This window comes from Panthera pardus, unplaced genomic scaffold (genome assembly GCF_024362965.1).
Source record: "Panthera pardus isolate Hobbes unplaced genomic scaffold, ASM2436296v1 HiC_scaffold_11, whole genome shotgun sequence".
Lineage (NCBI taxonomy): Eukaryota > Metazoa > Chordata > Mammalia > Carnivora > Felidae > Panthera > Panthera pardus.
Genome location: NW_026526666.1, coordinates 35,443,056 through 35,468,975, shown reverse-complemented (window position 1 = coordinate 35,468,975; position 25,920 = coordinate 35,443,056). Strand labels below are relative to the sequence as shown.

Genomic DNA, 25,920 nt, shown 5'->3' with positions numbered 1-25,920 from the left:
CGAGACCCCCATCAGGCTCTGCGCTGACAGTGCGAGGCCTGCTTGGGATCCTCTCCCACTCCTCTCTCTGCCCCTCCCCACCCCCAAATAAATAAATAAACATTAAAAAAAAAAAAAAAGGAATATGCTATAGTAGTATAGGCCTGAGAGGAAGATATCGTGAAGGAAGCCAGAGTAGTCAGGGTGGAGAGGAGGGAGGCACTTCAGGTGGTCGACATCTGCTGACTGACAGCAAGGAGGGGAGAAGAGCCAGATGAAGGGGGGGTCAAGATGTAGTCATGGGATTAAATCAACTAACAACAAGAAGGTGTCAGGTGCCTAGTGGTCACTCAGTATTCCTGTCCTCACTCCCCTCCAAGCGCACCCATCAATCATGGATAGTCGTCACTGGCTCTTGCCATGATTGGTTCATGGGCCAGCTGCTTCTTCTGCAACTTAAAAAAAAAAAAAAAGAAAAATGAAGCCCACCCAAACAGCCAATTTTCTCAGTTCCTATTGTGAAGATGCTGAGTTTCCTGGGGGATATTCCTAGGGATATCGTCTTTCACAGAACAACAGTTTCCTCAGTTTCCCTTGATGAGGAATCAAGTCAGAGGAAATAACCCAGGCATCTGATGTGAGATGGTTTTATAGATGTGAGAAAAGAGAAAACATCAGACTCAAAGTAGTCTCCATAAGGATTTTATATCTCAACGTGCCGGGGGTCCCCCAGAAGAAAAGAAAGAGCAGAACATTAAAATGGGTTGCCCTCACCTTTGCTTTAATTTCCATTTTTAATATGGATCCAATTATCGTCATTAGGTCGCTGATAATCACCAGGATATACCATCCATTGATGAACTCCCACTGGTCGGCGTTACACACGTGTCGCTTGTACTTCTCCAGGAAGAAATTGAGAAATCTCTGCGGCAAACATTTTAAAAAGCATTTCTTACAAACCACACTGCCCTCTGGAAGGAGAAGACAAGCGCAAAACAGTGCTCTCGCCTGTAAAATGATATGGCATTACCTTTCCCAACCTGACAGATCCTCTTTGAGGGTGGGGATTACGGCCCACTTTCCCCCATAATCTATTGCAGCTAAAAGTAAGCATTCTAGTACCTGCTAAGTTAATTCAAACATCAAATGCTCATGTTCTAACACCAAGAGACTCTTGTCATAATTGCTACCGCATAGTCGCATAGTACATTCTCAATATTTTACACGTTATCAACTCATTCAATCTGACTCCCCTATGAATCAGGTCTATTTTCAGAAGAAGAAACTGAGGCATGGGAAGGCTAGGCAGGATATGGGTCTGGGCAGCCTGGTTCCAGAGTGTGTAGTCCCAACGGTGGGAGTCAATCGTGACTCCCAACGGTGCCCCCTAACTTCGGCAGACCCAGGACCATGACCTCAGATGGAGATCATTAAGAGGCCTGGGGGACAGGTAAGAGAAGCAGATTATTTACAAAATAAGTTGACAAAGGTCAAGAGTAAGAAAAATAGGGGTGCCCAGGTGGCTCAGTTGGTTCAGTGTCCAACTTTGGCTCAGGTCGTTATCTCACAGTTCATGAGTTCAAGCCCCACATCAGGCTTGGGCTGACAGCTCAGAGCCTGGAGCCTTCTTCAGATTCTGTGTCTCCCTCTCTCTCTGCCCCTCCCCTGTTCATGTTCGCTCTCTCTCTCTCTCAAAAATAAATATTTTTAAAAAAAGAGTAAGAAAAATAGATTGTACACTGTTTTCTTGCTCCACGGATGGTATCCACAAATGATGACTTCCTGTATTACCCCTGACCCCAGTCTGCATTTACACACATACAACAAGCCAGAATAAGATTTGTGGGGAGCTGAAGTATATATTCACAAGAACTCTGAGGGTAAAAAGGTAAAATGAAACTCAGGAGAGAATAAACTATTTTTAAAAATAGAAAAAAGTATTCTGTGCTTCATTATAACCCATTTACCATGCCTCCCTGTCAAAAGGAACTCTGATTTGAAGACAAAAGATGAAACCCACACATGCTATTACTCTGTTCTTAAGATCATGCCTGAATTTAAGAGGGTCTTGTTTATTCTGGAAACATTCAAAAGCCTCAGAGTTCACCACTCTGCACCTATGCTTAGCAGCTCAGTTTTAAGCAGGATAATTATCTGATCCCACCTGACATGCCGGGAGCCTTACCCACCCTGCACACCTCAGGTTGATTAATGCCTTGTAGGGGGACAATCGTTCAAAGGAATCTAATTTAGTCAAGAGCTCCAAAAAGGGCAGGATGACCCAACATCAACTGTCCACTGTCTGAACAAACAGGATGGAGGCCTAGAAGGCGGAGAGAACATTTGAACACACACTTACCTTTCGTAACCTTAGAGCTAGAACAATGGATCTTGTGCACAGAATAAGAGATGCCAAGCATATCACAATGACAAATGCATCAAATGCCAGCACGTACTGGGTGTTTTTCTGAACTGAGGAACAAAAACAGAATTCAAATGTTAAACACACCTTACTTGGGAATAATTCTCAAACAAAATGGCAGTCTGAAAAGTTCAAATGATAAATGCTTAAATATCAGAAACAAATCACACTGCACTCATTTAGAAGTCTTTAGGGTAAAACATTCTCTGATGTTAAGTTATACATTTAAAAACATAAACTCTTTGGGGCGCCTGGGTGGCTCAGTCGGTTGGGCGTCTGACTTCAGCTCAGGTCATGATCTCACGGTCCGTGAGTTCGAGCCCCGCGTCAGGCTCTGTGCTGACAGCTCGGAGCCTGGAGCCCGTTTCGGATTCTGTGTCTCCCTCTCTCTCTGCCCCTCCCCTGTTCATGCTCTGTCTCTCTCTGTCTCAAAAATAAATAAACGTTAAAAAAATTAAAAAAAAAAACAACATAAACTCTTTGCTAAATGTACTAAAAATATTTCCTATAGAATAGAACTCAACAGAAGGTGGTCCATTTGGGCTCTATTCAAAAGAGGCAAAACTGGTTCTTTTTCATAAAAACACAAATATCAAATTTTCCGTTACTGAAGGAACAATTCAAAACACTGCTCCTCAGAATCCCCATTTCCTTTCTTTTTTAATGTGCATTTGCTTTTGAGAGAGAGAGAGAGAGAGAGAGAGAGAGAGAGAGAGAGAGAGAGAGAAAGAAACAGAGTGCAAGTGGAGGAGGGGCACAAAGAGAGGGAGACACAGAATCCAAAGCAGGCTCCAGGCTCTGAGCTGTCAACACAGAGCCCGGCGTGGGGCTTGAACTCACGAACTGTGTGTGAGATCATGACCTGAGCCAAAGTTGGGCACTACACTGACTGAGCCAACCAGGTGCCCCCAGAATCCCCCCTTCTGTTTCTCGACCTTACTGTGTACTATGTACTGTCCCAGTTCAATAAGCTTCTTCTGCACATGGAGAAAACCACCTCTTGGAATGGAATCACAGCAGTAATCAAATTGTGGTCGCAGACTACACAGTAGCATGGGGGAATGTACTGGAGGAAGATGTACCTGTAACCTCTGCTTCTCGGAGACCTGATGGTAGCATTCCAAGTGCCTGGCCCCCTGCCCATGCCTGCAGCTTCGTCACCTGCCCCTCGGTGCTCTCCCCCACCTTCTCTACCTTGATGTGACACTGTTCTTCCTCTGTCCCTGCTCCTACCAGATTTGCTGGCCCTCTTGCCTCAGGGACTTCTCAAGTGCTGATCCCTCTGCCTGGAGCACACCATACAAGTCAGATTATTCTTTTTCAGCCTTGGGTTTCAGATTAAATATTAAACATTTCAGATTAAATATTTAGGGAAGAGAATTCCCTAAATTCCCATCTTTATTAGCCCCTCCTATATTCTCACAGCACTCTCCACAAGTATACATACTCATAGCTCCTTTCATTCTTCTTCGTGTGATGGCCACTGAACCCATAACGATGTCTTCTAAGATGGCACACACAGCAAGGAACACAGGGACAGTGCAAAAAAGGAAAGACACAGTCTCTGGAGCCTGATGAGCTGGCTCTGAACCTCAGCTCTGCACTCAGAAGCTGTGAAGCCTTGGGGAAGGTCCTTCAGGGTCCTTATCCTTTGTCACCGCCCCACCCCCTCAAAATAGGTAGAATAAAAAAAAAAAAAAAACCTCTACATCATAGGGCTGTTGTGAAGATTAAACAAGCTCATATATGAAAGCACTTGGAACAGTCCCAGGCAAACCACAGCACGCATTCACAGTGCTTCTTGTTGTGTATCATTTGACGCCTACCTTCCCCACTAAATGATTGACTCTAGGAAGTGGGGACTGTATGTGTTTGTTCAACACTACAGTGTCCGTGCTTTCGTAATGCCTCAGTGTGTTTATGAGTAAGTGGAGAGCACTGGCACAACATGAGAAGACTACTGGATAATCCAAGTTAGAACCTGTGAAGGGCTGAGGGAGAGGAGAAGGCATAGAGCTGTGAGAGACCAAGAGTCAACCTGGTCTCCAGAGGGACCTAAACAAGAAGAGAGAAGGACCATCCAGGAATGACTCCGGTTTTTCTGTCTTGGTGAGCTGAGCTCAGTCTGGACATTCATGACAAGAGAGGAAAACCTGGTGGCAGCTAAAGCCACGGGTGTGGACATAGCCACTGAGAGAGACCACAGAGGAAAACACAACTAGGAAGGATGGGGGGGGGGGGAGGGGCAGCAAGGTGGGGCATTATGAGGAGATGAGCTCAAAAAGTAGACCGAGAAGGGCCATGGGACAAGGGAATGGGACTGAGGGCAGGTGAACTTCAGTGGCGTGCTCAGAGGGGATTATAAATCGGAGCACTCCACAGCGACACCTCTGCAGAAAAGGCATCTAACAAAAAGACCAAGTGTGTATGGATTTAGTAATGCAAGGGCGTGAGCAACAACGGCAAGAGTGTCTGAGGGCAAACAGCTTATCCTGTGCGTTAAGGGCATAGGCAGCGAGTAAGTGCAATTCAGTGACCGAATTATTGAGGCGTGCTGAGCTTTAGATGCCTCCACTGCAGTAGGGGGAGCAGCTGGGCCTGCCTCATGGGCTGTCAGGAAATCAGGTGAGATCACTTATGCCCAGTGCTTGTTGCAACGGTACCTAGCACCTAGCACTTACATTTACTTCCAGCCGTTTTATAACGAAGAAGCTTAAATTATCTTGTGATAACATCTAATGAGTAGATAAGAAAACAACCTAACTGGAACCAAAGATAGACTTTTTCTTTCTTCCTTCCTTTCCATCTTTCTTTCTATTATCTATGTATCTTTCTATGTGTGTGTATTTCTACATACCTATGTATCTATTTCCTCCTTTCTTCTCTTTCTTTCTATGTATCTATCTTTTTATCTATGTATCATTTTTTCTACATACCTACCTAATCTATCTATGTATGTATCTACCTGCCTACCTTTCTATGCATCTGTGTATCAATCTTTCTATGTATGTACATAAGTATGTATGTATCTATCTAGCTATATCTTTCTATCTTTTTCTTTCTTCTTTTCTTTCTTTCCTTCTTTTTTCTTTCTTCTATCATTGACCTATCTTTCTATGTGCCTGTATGTCTGTCTGTCTATCTATCTATCTATCTATCTATCTATCATCTATCAGGGCTATCTATCTATCTATCTATCTATCTATCATCTATCTATCAGGGCTATCTATCTATCTATCTATTTATCATCTATCTATCAGGGCTATCTATCTATCTATCTATCTATCTATCTATCTATCTATCTATCTATCTATCTAGGCCATGGAATGAGATGGAGGAAATAGGTACAGTACTTGGGAATATGGGACTGAAAGCCTTATGAAATGCAAGAAGAGCATCTAATACCTTCCTTTCTGACATACAACTAGCACAAAATCTCTATGATTTCTTATACTGGGCCTTATTTATAAATAGGAAAATGGAGGCCCAGATCTAGAAGGATAAAGCATCCTTCCCAACACAGAAACCAGTATTATATTGTTTGTTTGTTCTTGTCATACTAACTGCAGACACCTTTTTAAAGTTTTTTATTTAAGTTTTCATTTTAAATCCAGTTAGTCAACATACAGTGTTCCATTAGTTTCAGGTACACAATATAGAACACTTCCATACATCACCCTGTGCTTATCACAAGTGCACTCTGTAATCCCCATCACCTATTCCACCTCCCTCTGCTAACCATCTGTGTGTTCTATATCGTTAAGAGTCTGTTTCTTAGTTTCGCTCTCTCTCATATTGTTTTAATTTCACCTATTCAGAAAACTAGTTGGCATGTTACAAAAAGTTATTTATGAACGTCACAAGTGCTTTCTTACCCCAGTGAATCTGTTACCCCCACAGGAACATTTCTCAAACTTGGTTTATAGAACACTAATCCAGAGAGATGCCCTTGCCAACCTGGTTGGGGAAGTCCTACACCCCACCCAGTCCTCCCAGAGGTCCTAAGGAGTCAGTCTTGCACACACTGCCGCTCTCACCCAGGGCTTCCCCTATTTACCACACCCCCTTTCCCTGAAACACTTGGGAAATCACCCATCAGTGGGGAACCTTGCCCACTAATGCCTACCTCCTCCAGCCCCTCATGCCTGACTTGCTACGTTTATAAAATCCAGTTAAAGTGAAGACTGGTGGCAAACTTGGGGACAAGTATTCGAAGTCATAAAAGGCAACATGAGGTTTCTCTGTGAAAATGGACAACCCCTAGTTATTTCGCCCTGTGATAACACAGGTAATGACAAGAGGAAGAGAAAAGCCTCAGAGTAAGTGAATGGACACGAAGGAGCCTCAGAACTTTCGGAAAATAACACCAAGATTCCACTAGATGTCACCTTTGCCTTTGTCCCACATCCCCCAAAGCCAGGGCAGACAGTTTCCATAGACAAAGGTGGGGGGGGATCCACTTTCTCAGCTGGTTTCCAAACTTCAACTTTTTAAGGGTTTCATGTCACATCATTTTATTTTAAATTCATATTCTCCTAGTAGCAGAATCTGGTTTCTTCAAAAGACACGGCTCTGGGAGAAACTCAGATGTCAGCATTCCTACTAAGGGGTCTGTGAGGTTAGTATTTCTCTTCATTGGCCACAGAAGGGAGCCAGAACTCTTCCCTTTTGAGTAATAGGCAAGGAAAACTCCCCGATATGTAGCAGCCCTGTGGGGAGGAAGGAAACACGTTTGACTGACTAACGCTTCAGTCATAATGACTGTTCCAAACCACATTTCATTCGTGACAAAAGTTAGCTTTTCTCACATAAAATAGCTGAACCTATACCGGACTAGGCAGCTGATCTGCATGTCTCTGTGGGAGGCAGCGTGTCTGCTGGGAAAGAGGAACCGCTTTCAAACAGAAAGAAACTAAAACTGTCTACACGGACCAGAACCTTGAGTCAGTTAATGGAAATACTGAAACCAAACCTTCAGAATCCTTAAGATGTATCGTATAACTGAAAAAGCAACAGGCTCACCGACAAATCTAGATTAAAACAAAACTAAAAGAGTTAAAAACCATGGGTATTTCACATTTTATGTTGTTCTGACAATCCTGTCCAAGGCAAATGCAGTTCAACAAAACTTGTAAGTGAAAAAACACTGACAATCCATTAACACCATCCTGACCCCTCTGTGAGAAGTTCCACAGAGTCCACCTTATACTACGGACGAAGACGTGTTTCCTGAGTAACCACCGAGTAAACCACCCAATGTTTGGACAGGCTGCTCCCTGAGCTCCGAGGGCCTTGATCCTTCCCTGCTGTCAAAGGTTCAGCTCCAAGTATAACCTCCCCAACAATCACTGGTAGATTTTCTCACTCTGCCCCCAAAGTTAACCTTTGCTTTCTTTATCCCCATCCCTTTTCACCTCCACCACTTATTCCTATTCATGACACATCAGAGATTCTACAAGCAGGTCGATCTCATTCACTAAGGCGTTTTCTACCTTTTTCCATAGTGCCCAGCAACTGCTATGTGCCAACTCTTGTTTTCGGTGCTTTCCTTGACATATGAACCCATTGAATACTCAGCATCCTGGAAGGCAGATACTATCATCACCCTCATTTTATAGAGAAAGGTACTTAGAAATAGGTTAAGTGATTTGTCCAAGATCACAGGCATAATGAACAGAACCAAGACCCAAACCCAGGCAGTCTGGCCCCAGAAACAGTGATCCTAACGACCGGGAACCCCTTCTCTCTTAAGGTGTGTAATCAATCAACATCTACTGGAACTGAACAAAAAGGCAAGGCTTTAGGATATTCTGTATAGAGTTAAATGCTTGATAATTTTCTGGAGCTCTTTCTTCCTATAGCCATCCAAATAAAGCATTTAAACATCCTGAATCCCAAAATGAGTGTCAAAGATCATCCATAATTCACAACGGGCAAGCATGTGACATACTTACTAGATCCAGATATGTTCAAGTCTTTACATTCTTCAATTTTAGCATCACTGCCAAAATAGATTTTGATCTTGCCACTGTGAGCTTTATTGTCAAAGGTAATCTGGAGACACAAATGTATGGAAAGGTTACCGCCCAGCGGAAAGTATGGTATACTAGATAAACTCTGCTTCAAATATCACTGGCATCCGAACAGCATGCTGATTCAAAGATAATTCTGGGGTACCTGGGTGGCTCAGTCAGTTGAGCGTCCAACTTCGGCCCAGGTCATGATCCTGTGCTTCATGGGTTCGAGTCCCGCGTGGGGCTCTGTGCTGACCGGCTCAGAGCCTGGAGGCTGCTTCGGATTCTGTGTCTCCCTCTCTCTCTGCCCCTCCCCCATTCTGTCTGTCTCCCAAAAATAAACATTAAAAAAAGTTTTTTTTAAATAAAAAGAAATAGTACTGATGAAACTGTTCTCATCATGTGATTCTTTCACAAGTTTCTTTTTTTTTTTTTAATTTTTTTTATGTTTACTTACTTTTAACACAGAGACAGAGCATGAGCAGGGGAGGGGCAGAGAGAAAAGGAAACACAGAATCCGAAGCAGGCTCCAGGCTCTGAGCTGTCAGCACAGAGCCCGACACAGGGCTCGAACTCACAAGCCGTGAGATCATGACCTGAGCCAAAGTCAGATGCTTAACCAACTGAGCCACCCAGGCGCCCCACAAGTTTCTATTATTAATGAAAGAATATGATCCAAAGGGTAGATATGTGGAATCTACTGAACCCATCGTACTGAGTCGTATTCAGGTTCAGAGAAATCTTGGAGCAAAACAACAACCATTAGTCCCAGGAACAAAAACAAGATTCACCAGTCTTTGACAAGGGAATACAATTATCTCATTTATGATACTGAATGGAATTTAAAAGCATTGGCTTCAACTTACTCCTTTGGGTATGAAATTCTAGGTCTTTGCTAGGGTTGGAAACTATTTTTCTGTTTGCTTCAAATGCTGCGTATAATGCTTTCAGAGGTGACAGACTGCTCCCAAGCTCCAGGCTGGATTTAAGATTTCCAAATGCCCTCAATCTTCCACATTATGTTTCTGTCATTTGGTTTACAAGCGATACGTGCTGAGTATCTTAAGGCTTGAGAGAAGTACGTTGGGGGCTTTCCTACGGGAGAATGAGGCCCCATGTGTGCCAGGCTTAGCGAAGGTGTGCTCACAGCTCATAGGGACTGAAATGGGGCCTGCAGGTTTAATTCTCCAGCCTCTGGTTTGGTCCGAGTGATATTCTTGGATTACATAGAACGTGGCTTATGTGTAGAGATGTGCAGGCACTTGAGGATTTAATTACAGATCACCTACACAGTCAGCCCTGTGAGCTCTTGGCCTGAGGATTTGGGGATTTTGTAATGTGTTTTGTAATGTGTAGGTCACCCCAGGGAGGTTAATCATGCTCTTCTCTACCAGAGACATTCTTCCTCACCACATCTCAAGACTTATAATTACTTTTATCTCTTTGTTTATTTGTTTTCCGGTCTATCTCTTCCACTAGACTGTAAGCTTCCTGAGGGCCACCGCACCTCTTCAGCAGGGCAATGCCTGGTGTGTAGGAGGGACTCATTATGCATCTACTGATTGTTGTTGAATGGAGCACTCCTCTGAATTGCTGTAAGGGTGTCACAAACAACTGTCAGCTCAGCATTCAGTTTTGTCCCACGATAAAGGGGGGAGGGAGAAAGGGAAGGAGGGAGGGAAGGAGGGAGAGAAAGCATGAAACCCCATGAAATGGGGAGGCAAGTTATTCTCATAGATATGAACACATTCTCTTCTACTGCACATACCTTCTCCCAAAATAAAAGAAGCAACAACTAAGCCTTTGCAGACTGGCCCTCAGATCAAGGGGGCAGTTTCTGCCTTGAAGTTTGAAAACATTTGCTACAATAGTTGCAAAGACCTTCTTTTGAAAATAGAAAAAACATCCTAGACACTTAAAACACTTGTCATAAACTTTTTTTCTAATGTATTAGGGGAGTAAGAGGTCAAAGCCAATTTTGAAAATTCCTCTTTCCAGCCCAGAAATCTGGCTTTAAAAGGCTGGAAAGGGCTTGCTTCATTTTCCAAAATAATGGTCTCTGGATCAACAATGCTAGAAAGTGTCATTAAGCTGTTTTAAACACCACTGCATCTACACATGTATACAGGCTGGTGTGTTTTACACTTGGCATCTACAACAGGAATAGAGAAAAAATAATAAAAACCAGCTTCAGAAAGACAGACACTTGCCGTATTATGAAAGACGTAACAGTCCGGTAACTCTCGGGAATGAATCGTCTGTAGGTCAATGCCTTTGAGGTGAAAGGAAATTTCAACTTGTAAGAGCCTGAATAAAAAATATTACAAGATATAAATTATCATAGTCTTACTATCCTACTCTGCTTTCCCCATCCTTGTCTCCTGGGAAGTGAGACTTAAAAAGGTATTTACCGATAAAATTCCAGTCTGAAGAATGACGAGTTCTTCCACTCCTGAGGGTATGTGGAGAGGTCTAAGTGAACACAATCTAGGGCAAGGAAACAAGAAAGACTGTTTCAGGTAAGAATCTAATGCTAAAAGGAGTGGGGCAAAGTGTGCTGAGAAGCAGGGTACTTAAAGTATCTCTCCACAAAATCCATATTTTTTGTAACAAGACCAGTAACTTTCCAGGAGAGAATCTGGAACTACCACTCTAACCACATGATTGAAGTTAATGTCACCAGTAAGGGGATAAACAGACATCATGCTCCTCCTGAAATAACTCACTATTTGTGTGGTATTCCTTCCCTAAATGCATAACCTCAATCAAGTCACAAAGAAACAGAAAAATCCAGTGAGGAATTTTCTACTCTTTTAAAATGTCAAGGTCATTTAAAAATAAAAGTTAAGGAACTTAATTTTGCTCCAGATTAAAGGAGATTAAAGTAATTTGACAACTAAATGCATTATGTGATCTTGGACCAGGAAAGTGGCAGGGGGTGTGTGGGACGGGCACAAGGGGTGGGGGTGGGGGGCATGGGTGGGCAGTTTTCTTTTTCTATAAAGAATAGGACAATTGATGAAATGTGAATAACGTTTGTATATTTTAGTGCCGTATCCATGTTGCTTCATGCTTTTGAACATGAAGCTGGTTATGTAGGAAAATGTTTGTGTTTTGGGGAAATGTACACTGGCCTATTACACAGGTAAAGAGACATCATGTCTGTACCTTACTCTTATACGTTTCAGGAGAAATATTTATACATTGGAAGAATGATAAAGCAAGTGTGGTAAAACGTTAGCCTTCGGAAAACCTAGATGAAGGGATACAAGGAAATCTTTGTGCTATTTTGCAACTTTTCTGTTAAGTCTGATGCTTTCCAAAATAAAAGAGAGAAAAGAAGCTTATGTTTTATTTAAGTAAAAACAAATTATGAGCTGTTAACTATAAAAGAATGATTCCAAGAACCTCACATAAAAATAGTCTCATCATTGTGTAGCTCAACACCTTGGCAGGAAAAGCAAGTAGGTCTAGAAACAGTGAGCGCCTTTCAAGGTCACAGAGCTCTGACACAGAATTGGGGGGAAGCCAGCCTGCCTGACTCCTGCCCAGGCTGTTGCTGCCCCTTCCTGCTGCCTTTGAAATGGAAACGCCGGGCCTCCTGCAGTGCCTGGTACTCAGAAAGTGCTCTAGAATCTTGGTAGACTCGATGGCTGATTCTTTAAGCATCTTCTCCCACTGGGCTTTGGAGCAGCAAAGACCTACCATCACTTGATCAGTATACGACCTTGGCTTAGCCACCTAGCGTGACTGAGCACCAGTTTCCTCGCTTGTAAAATGAAGGCCAGACTGATGATACTTAAGGTCCTTCTACCTTTACCATTCTTATTTGAAGATAAAGTAAAAGAAAACAAAACATTTAAACTAAATTGACTTGAGCCAAGTGGCTATACTCCAAAAAGAGGAGCATGTTCAAAATCTCTATGCCAGATACTGCCCTAGGTCTTTTTCTCCTGTATTTCACTCAATCTAAGATATTTGTTTTTTTCACTTTTAAAATATTTCTAAAATGGAAGAGTCTTTTTTTATTTGTATTAATTTATTTTCAAGTTAGCTGACATACAGCATCATCTTGGTTTCAGGAGTAGGACCCAGTGATTTGTCTCTTACATATGACACCCAGTGCTCATCCCAGCAAGCGCCCTCCTTAATGCCCATCACCCATTTAGCCCATCCCCCCACCTCCTCCCTCCAGCAACCCTCCATTTGTTCTCTGTATTTAACAGTCTCTTCTCTTATGGTTTGTCTCCCTCCCTAAAACAGAGAAGTCTTAAAAAACATTGATGGCATCTTAGATTCAGAGAAATACAACAGCATTTGTTAATTTTATACTGCATGTAAAATTCACCTTATAAAAAGTCTATTTGGTTATTCAAATTTTGTTATTGTAATTCTGGAGTTACACTTTTTCTAAATACACATTCAGAGCTCTCAGAAGGCCGGCTGACCTGATGTCACAGTCATTGCTAATGAGACCACCAAACACCTGATAGTAACAAAACCTAAGAACTGAGGGGTTTTTTTCCCTAAAGATGGCAAAAGCCCTAAGAAAAACATCAAACCTCAAAGGAAACAAACTGGTATTAGAGTAGCAGCCTCATCGCTCAAAGAACCTGATTTACAGAGCAGAATACTGCAGTGAATGAAATAACAACCCTCTCAGAGATAAAAGGAAGGCAGATTATATATGTTCTTTAAAAAACAAGGAAAATGATGAAATGGTCATGATGCCTCATGCTGAGAACATGTAGAAAGGACAGGATAAGAAATTCAAAATCTGTGTTACAGAAAATGAAGCACTATTGTATTAGAATGACAGCCATCTAAATGTTGTAAAAACATTTTTAAATGGATTTATAACAGTCCCCCCAGTGACGCTAAACTATAAAGCTACAGGTCTAGAGGCAAGATATGTCCACAGCATGAATTAAGGGAAACCCTTAGCTTGAAATGCACATTCAATCATGCAACTAAATATAGACCCACACAGAAAGTGGGCATACAGGCTGAGCACACCAAAGGATGATTATCTTAATAATAAAGATGATGCAAAACTCATGAATAGGTAATCTAGAACAGCTTCTACTAATTCACCTATACAAACTCACCAATTGCCTCACCAATGGAGTCTAACTCAATTCCTACTTCTATCATGTGCAGGCTTCCTCCAGTGTGTCTGAGAAAAGAAAGTCTAAAATTCGGTATCAAGTATTTTAAGAATATTCTTTACATCTTTTGAATAGATATGTCAAAAGGTTCTCTTTGACAAGTTACATTTAATAAGTCAAAAATACAACTAACTTGCTAAAACAGTCTCTCTTAAAATAAAGTCAAATTAAAAACCAACTTCTCTCCATTTGGTTAAAACTACTTCATATTCTGATAGAAGGAAAATGAACAAGGATACTACTGCCCAGTGGTCAGGTAATAAATCCTGCTGTCTGGCACTGCCTGTCTTGCCTAGCCACTGAGACTGACGTTGGCCACATTTCTTTCATCAATTTTCCAAGAAAAATCAATTGAGGAAAATGGCATATGAATCACTGGAAAATAGTGGTAAGATGCATCTTAATTAAGTCACACATTTTTAAGAGGACAAGGGGCGTTTCAAGGCTGCTGGCCACAGAACCACGCCACTGACACCTTGATGATCTCTGAAAGCAACCTGGGACCTTTGATAGTCCTGGCTTATGGTCTGTTTCCTTCAGAGTCAAGAGCATGGGACAAATTTACTCATGAAGAGTTTCTGAACAGGAAGCCTGTGGAAACAGACTCAGAACCTCTGGTTTGAAGTAGGCACCACACTCAGTGCAGAGCCCAACGCAGGGCTTGAATTCATGACCCTGAGATCAAGACCTGAGCTGAAATCAAGAGTCAGACGCTTAACCGACTAAGCCACCCAGGCATCCCTCAGAACCTCTGTTTTATAGAGGTGTTCTTCTATTATTTTACCAAAGTGTCCTAAATTGGATTGTAGGAAGTATGGTCAAATGAACCGTGCAATACTCTCTTTTTCATAAAACCATTTCACAATTAAAATGCTCCTAGGACCCCTACTCCAGAACTGTTCACTTCTTGAGGAGTCATGACTGATCAATCTTTGTAGCACATAACCCCAGTACATAAAACAGGAAGTGCCTCGGGCACAGTAAGTATACAGCAGAGATTTGTTAAATGAATGACAACCACCCCCCCTCCAGAGTCTTAAGTCAACCACTTTGCATTTACATATGATGTGCTTTTAAATTCTTAACAGAATGGCACAAAATACTTCTACTTGATTAGATACTGACTTTTTGCCAAGCCATCTCCTAAAAGAGAAAATGAGTTGCTAACCACAATTCATCTTTGAAGAACATGAATGTATTTAACATATAATAGCAAGAGCACCAAACATTTTAACATGCATTATTTCATTTATAAATATAGACTCTTATTTTTTTTTCAAAAGCCTAATTGCCTCCTCATGGAGGGAAAACCTTAACAAACAGGAAACACCTGTGCATTTACCTCAACTCCCCCCCCCCCCCCCCCCCCCGCCAACAATCTTGAGTTGTACCAAGAAGTTCCATAAATGCTCCCCAGTCCTATGGCAGTAAACCTGCAGTTTCCTGAGCCAGCGCCCTTTGCAGGCATATGTTAAAACCCAACTATGTTAGTTAGCTTAGCGAAGCAAAGTTGATCCATTTGAGCTGTCAGCACATGAGGGGATGTTTGTTCTTACCGCAGAAGATGATAAAGGCATATAATGAAATTATCACCACATTACCTACTTCAATGTCGCTGTCAATATTCAGTGTCTCATTAGAAGGAAACATGGTCCCTTTCTTGTAATGCTGCTTACAGACTTTTAAGCCAATTCTATTGTCTTCGTTTTCTCCATAACCAAGGGTCCCCAGGGATATGTTCTTTAGCTGATGATACTATTAAGAATAGTTAAATAAAAATACTTATGAGCTTTTAAGAGTTTCATCAGGAGTTACAACATATGGAATACACTTTTAGCTATTTTAAATTGTGTATATCAAAGCCCTCAATGGAACTCCCCCGTGTAAAATACCACAAGGTGATTTTCTCAGGTTGGGCAGGAAACACCCTGCCTCACGGAACTCAGAACCCAAGTAAACATGCCGACAGAGGCTCCCCCCTCACTGAGAGCCAAAGCTGAGGTGCCCTGACCTCACAGCAGACTACTGTCCTCTGGCTCCAACCCCCATCTTAGAAAACCACACTGGCCTCCAGGCGGTTCCTGGAGTTCACCAGGCACATTTTTGCCTGGGCCTTTGCTGTTCCTTCTGCCTAGAACCCTGTGTTATCTAATTGCTGGTTCACTCCTTCAGATCTTGAGTCAAATATCACCGCTTCAGCCAGGCCTTTCCCTTACTACCCAGTGAAAGTTGCAAACATCCATCAGCAGCACACAGGCTCCACCAGGCACTGCCAGTCTCCTCCTCTGCTTTATTTCACAGCAGTTATCACTTTCTGACATACCACTCAGGACCCAAGCCATCCACACCCCACAGCTCACAGTAATGAACACAACTTACATTATCTTACATGAACTTACGGTAGCTCTCGTCAACAGGACGCTACCATCTGCCTATCTGCACTAACAGGGCTTCATTTACATGTCTATCATTCCAGGAAACTTTTGTCCAGGAACATAACAGCTACAAATAACTCTATTGTTTATTTCAGGAACATCCAAAACAACTCATTTAGACCGATCATCAATTTGAAGATTTAATCTAATTAATTCCAAGACTCTTTGAAACCATGCCCCTCTCCCCACAAACCCTCACCTTGTTGTGTCCACCAATCTGAAACCATGGCATCATGTCTTTAGCCAATTCTAATAGAGCTCTCCCCTCACATTGAAAGACCCACCCTAAATCAGACTTCAAAATCTGTATTTGGACTTTGCCCTCTTCACCCAAGGCACTGATGAGTAGTCAAGGGAGTGTCTCCTGTATTTCCGTCAACAAGCTCAGTTTTACCAACATGTTTTCCAGGTGGTGTTTTCAGGCAGCTAGCATTCAGTGCTACCTATTTCACTTCATTTGTGTGGCTCTCTCCTCCAGAATTAAGTTCTATAAGAACGGGGCTTTTGTTCATTGTATTCATGATGTTTTCCCAATGTCTAGAACAGTACTCGTACATACTAAGCCCCCAAATATTTATTGAAGGAAAAAAAGAAAAAATAAGATTAACGATCTCTCTCCCCTAAATGCTTTCTTCAAGGTCCATCAATCTGGTTTCTCAATACCTGCTTAGATACAACTATATCATATCCTACTCTATATTCATAAGATTCAGCTAGGCTTACTAATGGTAAGACATCAAAACCGAGATCCTAGAATCTTAGATTTGGTATCTCATTCATCAAATCTTCTGAGATTATAAATCTACTCTTGGCTATTTGAACTGGAGTAATCTCCCAAAAGTAGTGGGAATAAAGGGACAAATAAAAAACATAAACCTTTAAGAAAAATGTTACGCAGGCAAAAGGTATTGTGTGGAAATGTAGCCGGAGAAATAGCAATGAACATTTTTTGGCAGACTGCAAAATTTAAATTAGAATAATTTAATGTGTGTGTGTGTGTGTGTGTGTGTGTGTATATTTTTTTTTTTTTTTGCTAAAACAACAAGGTCAAGTGTCAATATATTCTTAAAGCATAAGTCATTCCCAACAAAACTCTTACCTGACTGAGAGCAAAAAAGATGCTTTCGTAGGCCTCCTCTTGGGTATACACACTGCAACTATAGTCATCTTCATCTGTGCCAGAATATCCTTTCAGAAACAAGTGCTTAAAAGCAACAGTGTTCTCTTCTTTGAAAGCAACCACAAGCTGGTTACTTAGACCAAAACGAACAAGCTAGAAAAGGAAATCAAATAGGAAGATGTAATTTTTACCATTTACCAGGGCAGGCAAATGCATTCTTATTATCATCACACACACCCCCCCCCCCAAACATCAGCAAGAAAAATCTCACTGCTTTGGTGTTTACTAACCACGTTAGTGTCAAAATACAAGTCCCAAAGAAGAACAACCTCGTCAAGCTAGATCAGCAATTCAAAATAGTGTAAAATTAGAGGAAATGACCACTGGGATTGTTTTACCTCCCGGAGGTCAAACCCATTCACTGTCACCAAGCACCCACCTTCTGGGGATAAAACTCCCACTTATTCTCCCTTATGCTGTATCCCAGCCTGAGCGTGGGCACCAAGGGCTCTCTCTCTTTATCAGGAGGGAATGTGTTCTCCCTGCCTTTCTTGGAGTCCAATAAGTGGGGACAATTAGCAGGCAGTAAATGTTTACCAAAAAAACCCAGGAAATTACACACTCGGCTACACACATCAACAACCTCTCCTTCCCTCTCTCTCATGCACACATGCACGTGCACACACATGCAATGGCAGAAGACAAGTCAAACCTTCATAAGTCCTGTCCCCCACATCCTTCCCCATCTACTCACTTCATCTTCTCATCTGCTTTGAAGACAATACAAGTCCAAAAATTTTGCCCCAAGTCTTCATCCCACCAAATACCCAAAACGACTTGGGACTTGGTTTCTTCAGCAAGTCGACTAGATGACTGTGGCCCTTCTGTTATTTGCTGTCACCCCATGTTTGGATATGACAGACTGCGTGGCTCTGAACAAGACATCAACTCATGAATCTTTCAGGTGAAACAAACGTTAATCTGCATCTGCCAACGTACACGTTGTTTTTTAGTGATTTTAATTTTTTAGCTTTTAAATTTTGCCTGACTTTTTGGAAAGGCTGAATAATTAAAAGTAACAGCTACCATTTTTCAGCAATTATTATAGTCCAGGCACTTTACTAACTGCATTACAAGCACTATCTCAGTTGCTAACACAAGATAAGGTGGTCATCCTCACTTTACAAATGTGGAAACTGAGACTTAGCCACATTAAATTGCCCTAAGGCACCTAACTAGAATGAAAGCCAGGTCTAACTCCAAAGTCACTTGACTACACTATGCAATTTCCCTCCATCGAAGAATTTGTCTTTGGGACTCTTCTAATGGAAAAGAATTTAGGTGCTAGCTTCCCAGAATTGCAACTACTGTTTGAGAATGTACTTAGATGACACTCATTAGCATCTGAGCCTCACCAGGTCACATTCCTCAAATACTAAGTCAAAGGATTGAGCAATTGTTAAAGCCCAGCCAGTCTAAGGAAAATATCAGAAAAGAAGCCCCACCTCATCCAACCTGTGCTGGCAATCAGGCAATGGAAAACTAAAGGCTTTTCTGAGCACATAACATCTGTCAGTGGTGCCCGTAGGAGATGCCGGAAAAGGTCAGGTTGCTTTTTGAAAGCCGAAAGTAAACCAGGGAACCCATACACACATGATTGTTTCAAAGTTTTACTAACAACTGATACACAAATGAAAAAAAAACAAAAAAACAAAAAAACAAAACTGGTATACACACACACACACACACACACACACACACACACACGAATTAAGTTCTTCAATCAAAGTCTGCCGAGTGCTTACTCTGTGCTGAGCTGGGATACAATGTGAGCAAGATCGAGTTGCATAGTGTTGAATAACAGGTCTTACTATTGAGTGCCAGGGACTGTGCCTAAAAGTTACATTTTTTTTTTTTTTTTTTTTACTTAACTATCCAACACCCTATGAGGAGGATATTACACTGGGCTCCACAAGGACAGGATTTTTTTTTTTTTTTTTCTTTTCTTCCCCTCTACTCAGGAACTGGAATAGTACCCATCACAATGTCAGAGTCAAATACTGAATCCGTTGATAAATATAATCCCATTTTGCACACATGAAGTCTGAAGTCAAGGAATTTATCCAGGTTGGAACAGCTAGAAGGTATCAGAATGAGGATACAAATACATCTATTAGGTTTCCACATTCATCCTGTTGACCACCTGGCCACCCTTCTTCTCAAACGGAGATACTGCCAACTTCACTCTAGAAGCAGGGATATTCAACCCAATCCTTCCACACTCAGACTGAAGCTTAAACATGCATGTGCACACTCATGCACACACACATGCACACACACACACACACACACACACACACACACACACACACTGTGTGGGGAATGGATAACTTAACCAAGAATGTGGCATACTATTTGCTGCCTTTTTAAGCTACCACCTTATTTAAACTCAAAGCTCATCAACTCAACTTTGGGAATGAGAGAACAGAACCACTCCCATCTGGCATCAGGAACAAGAAATCTCCTCCATTCTATTATTCAGAGAACAAGCTAAGATCCACCTATGTGGCCCAGCATCAGGTTAAGGTTGGGATTTTCAAAGCGTCTGTTAGTAGAGAAGAGAAACCCTAGGGAGGAGATCATAAGCCCCAGTCCTGCTATGGCAGAACCCTACACTCCCTATGGGGCAAGAGTAAGGAGATGACGCAATTGGTCAAATAGTTGACAGAAAAATAGTTGACAGAAAAATAGCCCCATCAACTAGCCCTTAAGATTTGCTGAAACTATAAGTCAGAAAAATTCTTACACATTAAGTGTAGCCTGGCAAAATTATGAATTTAAGACCTGATTGTGAAATGAGTGTAGGAGAAAATATTCTGTACCAGGTAAAAAAAAAAAAAAAAAAAAAAGATATTGCTCTAATAATGTACAAAGAATATGGGAGGGAAAGCATAGAACGAGCAAAAGAATGTGAACATCTCTCTGAAGGTTATAAATTACTGCAGAACGTAGAATAGGAATGTCTTTAAAAAAAAAGTTTCCTTCTCATCAACCCTGATAAAATGCCACCCATCTCATTAGACTTGAGGATGGAGTATTAAGAGACAGAAAAAGAGGAGGAAGGACAAGTGGGATTTGAAGGAAAGAAAGGTATTTGAGAAATCTGCTCCAATTAGATATCACCCAGGTAGCAAAACTTATTAGAATGATCCTCCAGCGGAGCAAGAGTTGAATCCCTCTCAACTTTGTCAGGGGAGACAGGGTACACTCACAGAATAAGTAAACCATCAATTCCCAGAAACAGTCTCCTAAAAGTGAAAGCAGTGAGATAGACAGCAAGGGGGACTAGTGTGCCAAGGAAAGCCACGTGTTGAGTGGTCAGGCAAGACTGGTGGGGGACTTCCAATGGCACCTGCAAGATGATGGAGAAAAGTCCACTCTGGATTTGGTGGAGCAAACAGGGCGGGGATGAGAATCCCTGGGTGCATCCACCTGGCTGGGATCTGGGCAGGAAACAACAGATGAAAGCCCATTGGAAGGGCAAGTTGAAGGAGACTGTGGAAATCTAAATTTCAAGCTACACAGTCAAGATTTTCTTCTGCAGGAAATGGGTACCACAAAAGTTTCTGAGCAGGAGAGTGACCCAATGAAGGCATTCTAAGAAGAATTCATTTGATATTAGCATTTAACAGACTGGTATGTATGTAGATAATAAAGGGAGGTATAAGACAAAGTCTGGAAGCAGCCTGGTTAACTTGCCTGTATTCCTAGACTGCACAATGAGAACAGGACCCAGGTCTGGAATAAAAACAATCTGAGAATAAGAATGCAGACTCCAGAGTCAGACCAAGGGGCTCCAATCCGACTCTACCACTTACCAACGGAATGGTCACAATCAGGTTACTTCCTCTCTTTGGCCCCATTTCCTCATCCACAAGAAGCGGGCAGTAACTGACCCCACCTCACAGGGTTGCGGTGAGGATGAAATGAGTTAACACACATAAAGCACTTGTGCCTGGCACATGGTGAAGGCTACACCACATGTTACATCTCAGCAGCAGTAACGTATTGACAGCTGTATTCCCAACAGAATACACAGCACAGGTTGTGCTTCAAACATACTTTAAATGAACAAGAGAAGAGTCTGTGCCAGAGACAGAAGATAGTGAGTGTGGCAAAACATAAGTTGACACGGTTTTGAAGGAAGAATCCAGGGGATTTAATAGATACCAGGACGAAGAAGGTAAGTCAAAGATGGTGATATTCTGTGCCTGGATAAGCTAGAGTTCTAGTAACATTAATAGACCAAGAAGCTGAATGGAAAGCTGGTTTGGCCAGAGAAGAAAGTGGGAAACAATTAAAATTAACCAAATGAAACAGGGGACATTATCTCTCCTCCTTCCATGTAATACTAATAATGCACCCACTTTATAGGATGCCAAAAGTAAGACTTCAAGACCAAGAATTAAAATGAAAAATAATTTTAAATGGAGAAAGTCAAGCATACATATTTAACAGTGGCCCTGTATCTCAATTTTGTTGGTTTTTTTTAAGCTTGTTTGTTTTAAAGCAACTTGGTTACCCTAAAACTTGATGCACTGAAAGCATGTTATACAGTGAAATACCCTCTTTATGATCACAGAATAAAGATGCAACTTCAGTTACAGCAGGAACTTCCTCTCATCTCTAAGACTATATGAAGGTATTTTTAGCAAGGTATTTATTTTTGTGTTCCAGAAATAACATCTTTTTAAAAAATATTGTTTAATTTTTAATTTCTATTTATTAGAGCAAGTAGGGAGAGGGACAGCGGGAGACAGAGAATCTCAAGCAAGCTCCATGCTCAGCATGGATCCCACAACCCTGGGGTCATGACCTGAGCGGAAATCAAGAGCCGGACACTCAGTCGACTGAGCCACCCAGGTGCCTCCAGAAATAACATCTTTATAAACATCTTTGCATGGATAACAGAATGATTATTTCATTCTGGAACCAAATACCCCAAATCAGTAGAGTTTCTAAAAGGGTATGCATTTTAAATGTACTTACCTAGAGAGGCACCCCCCTCAAAAAAAAAAAAAAAACCAAAAAAAACTGGTTCCAAACCACAGTCTCAAAAACTAGATGACAGCTTTGATGGCTGTAGTGATGCTGGTGATTAAGTCTCAAGGATATAAGGGCACCTGGGTGGCTCAGTTGGTTAAGCGTCTGCCTCTTGATTTCAGCTCAGGTCATGATCTCACGGTTCGTGAATTTGAGCCCTGCATCAGGCTCTGTGCTGACGGTCCAGAACCTGCTTGGGCTTCTCTCTCTCTTTCTCAAAAATAAATAACTTAAAAAAATATGAAACTCAACAGAAGATCCCAGTGTGTAGCCTTTGTGTGCTCCTGCTAGATGGGGTGGAGGTGGGTAAGCGTTTACTTAAAGCACTTAGCTACTGATGGAAGGGAGACAGCGTTCTGATAAATCCCAACACAGAACAGTCAAAAATGCGGATTTCAAAAGTGTATTTGAATGAAGATGAGAAATTCGAAGGACACCATCACCTGGGATTGAGCAGATTTTGCCAGTCTACGTGCTTCACTCGGATACAGAACTCCACCCCCACCCCCACAGACATACAGGTCTACTATTCTATACAGATCTATGATTTATCTGTATTTACCTCATAATCCCTTACTAAAACAAGGTCCTCATCAAAACTGAACTTCAACCTACCCTCTGCCCTCCAGAGTCAACATAATTTTACAGTTTTATGAACTTGAGTGTGGACTTTTCAGAACAAAAGTTAAGGGCGGAACACCTGAAAACTGTTTCACCTTGTGGTAAGGGAAAAAAAAAATCCCCGAATAAACTGATAATATGAATTACCTGCGTGGTGACCATGGCTATCTTCAAAATCTGCAGCCCCAGCTTCCACGGGATCTGGTGTCGGGCTCGGTATTTTTCACAAGGGTTCATGAAATAAAACTTCAGGTCTTCCCGCAGACATTCCTCTTTCACCTCAGAATCAAGATGAGCCATTGCATTTCTGCCACACAAGACCAATTTTTAAATTAGCAGAACATCTTGTTCATCAGAGAGTTTCTGAATAATGCTTTCCATTTGTGTTCTTTACCCATTCTTACAAGCAAAATTCTCTCTCCAAACAGTAACCTCCTTTTCTCTTTAGAAATCTGAAAATTATTCAGGACCCTCTATCACCTGCCTTTCCACATAGTTTTTCATCTTGTTCAAAATAGCCATTCTCAAAAAATTTGTAAGAACAGGATTTTATTTGCAAGACTCATCAATTCCTACCTCTCAACATATAGCATTCACCTGTCACTGGAATACTAACAAAAACTAGATAGGATAGTTTCATGATACTCCAGGTACGAAACCACAGAAATTTAGCAAAGACTAATGGAATTATATTGCCATGAAAATAGAGAATCTTTGTTCTATAATGCTGTACTCAATGATTATGCCCCTTCTTTTGATTATACAGCAGTGATTACAAGATTCAAAATGTAGATACCTTTAAAAAGTTAAAATAGTATCTGTTTATGCCTAGTCAATTATTTGTGTCACCTTACATTAGTAAAGTTTTCTTTTACTAACTATTTTGAGGACAGTGGACTCAGAAACGGGCATGTGACTCAAGCTAGGCCAAAAAGAACCAATGAGTTATGGTCACAAGACTGTGATTATATCTGATGGGAGAAATGCCATCCTTCCAACTAAGTTGTTGTCGAATTGGGGCATGCAAAACAATCCACTGGCAGTATAGAAAGTATTAGTATTTCTATTTTATTCTTTCCTTTTTTAAATGTGTTTTATACTTTAATCTTTTATTTTACATAAACTCTACACCCAACATGCAGCTCAAACTCACTACCCTGAGAGCAAGAGTCGTATGCTCTACTGAGCCAGCCAGGCTTCCCTATTTTATTCTTTACCTTAAAAAAAAAAACTGAACTCTACTAATAATTAATACAACATGGAATAATAGTGGTATATAATGGCATATAATTTATAAATAACATGTGCTTAACTTTTACCATTGGATACATAATCAACAAAGTTTGCAGATCATAGACTTAAAGCAAAGGCTGTGAGTCTGGAGTCTGTGAAAGCCACCTTGCCATCATAAAAGAGCAAGTCAGAGAGTGAAGCTAACACAGAACAGACAAAAGATAGACACTAAGCCTAATGGCAATACTTGAGTTCCTTGATCCAGCTGTACCTGAAGCCATTCATCTCAAGACTTTCAATTTGAGCTAATAAATACTCTTTGAGGCTTAAGCTAGTTTAAGTTAGACTTCTGTTTCTCACAACAGGAAGTGTCTTGATGGCAAATTTAATGAATAAATTTTACTAAGTTCAGCCAATCACTCAAGGTACTCATCTCTAGGGAAGTTTCTATAATTGGGGGTCATTTGTGGGCACCTTTTCACCTGAAATATCTGAATGACCTATTTTTATACTGACTTCAGATCTACATTATCCACCCCAATTAAGAAGTTTTAAAGAAGACTAAAAAGGAAAGACTATTTTAAGGCTTATATTAAGACTATTTAAGGCTTATACTCAGTTAATAATTTTCTATTTTTAAATTGATTTTTAGACCTTCTATTTCCAGAAATAGTAGGCTAGGTTATTCATAATTCACCTGCTGGGCAGAAGGAAGGGAAAAAAAGGAAGGAAGGAAGGAAGGAAAAGAAGGAGGAAGAATGTAAGAAAGGGGAAAGGAAAAAGAAAGGAAGGGGAGGAAGAGGGATGTTAGAAAGAAAGGGAAAGAAAAAGAAAGAAGAGAGAGAAGTCAGAAGTCAGAAGTCAGATGCAGTCAAAATGCATATTTCTTTTGCGGAGTGCGGGAAGTTAGAGGAAATACCTGTAAAAGACTAAAGAATCAGAAGTAGAACAATATGTCCTAGAGATCTAACACATGATATAGTGAATATAAACAGTAATGCTGTATTATAAACATCAAACTAGCTAACAGACTAGATCTTCAAATTATCCCCACCACAAAAAAGAAATGATAGGGGCGCCTGGGTGGCTCAGTCAGTTAACTGTCCGACTTCGGCTCAGGTCATGATTCGCAGTTTGTGAGTTCAAGCCCCGCGTTGGGCTCTGTGCTGACAGCTCAGAGCCTGGAGCCTGCTTCGGATTCTGTGTCTCCTTCTCTCTCTGCCACTCCCGCACTTGTGCTCTGTCTCTGTCTCTCAAAATAAATAAATGTAAAAAAAAAAAAAATTTTTTTAAAGAAATGATAATTCTGTGAGGGACAGAGAAGCTAACTATTGCTATGGTGGCCATTATATTACAATATATACATGCAACAAATCAACATGTTGAACACCTGAAATTTGTACAATGATATATGTCAAATATATTTAAATTAAAAAAAACTTGTAATAAAGTTTCTAAACCTGTAAACTTGTAAAAATGGTTCTCAGAACACTTAAAAATTTTTGAAAGCAAGGAACGCCTGGTCTAGTCTTGGGGAGAACCTGGAGAAGTGCGGGCACATGTACTGAGGCTTCAGTCTGCAGCCCTGGGAAAGGGGAGTGAAGGAGCCAGGGTTCAAGGCCCAAAATCCATCCAAGACCTGCTAGGAGATCCTCCTCAGATGTAGACAGGGGTCCCAAAGTGCTAGCACCTTATCAGAAAAATAACTAGCAACGGGGCGCCTGGGTGGCTCAGACGGTTAAGCGGCCGACTTCAGCTCAGGTCACGATCTCACGGTCCGTGAGTTCGAGCCCCGCGTCGGGCTCTGGGCTGATGGCTCAGAGCC

General features: G+C 41.3%; 1 protein-coding gene across 5 annotated transcripts in view; it reads right to left on the bottom strand.

Moving 5' to 3' along the window:
* The window catches only part of MCOLN2 (mucolipin TRP cation channel 2), a 56,798-nt gene that overhangs the window by 15,037 nt on the left and 15,841 nt on the right, over positions 1-25,920 (bottom strand). For all 5 annotated transcript variants that reach the window (XM_019414003.2, XM_019413998.2, XM_019414000.2 and 2 more), the window contains exons 2-9: positions 23,010-23,169; positions 17,118-17,291; positions 15,185-15,338; positions 10,827-10,902; positions 10,626-10,722; positions 8,356-8,455; positions 2,339-2,451; positions 754-903 (exon numbers count right to left, since the gene is read on the bottom strand). In XM_019414003.2, the coding sequence (XP_019269548.2) occupies positions 754-903; positions 2,339-2,451; positions 8,356-8,455; positions 10,626-10,722; positions 10,827-10,902; positions 15,185-15,338; positions 17,118-17,291; positions 23,010-23,169 (1,024 nt within the window). The remainder of the gene's footprint in view (positions 1-753; positions 904-2,338; positions 2,452-8,355; positions 8,456-10,625; positions 10,723-10,826; positions 10,903-15,184; positions 15,339-17,117; positions 17,292-23,009; positions 23,170-25,920) is intronic.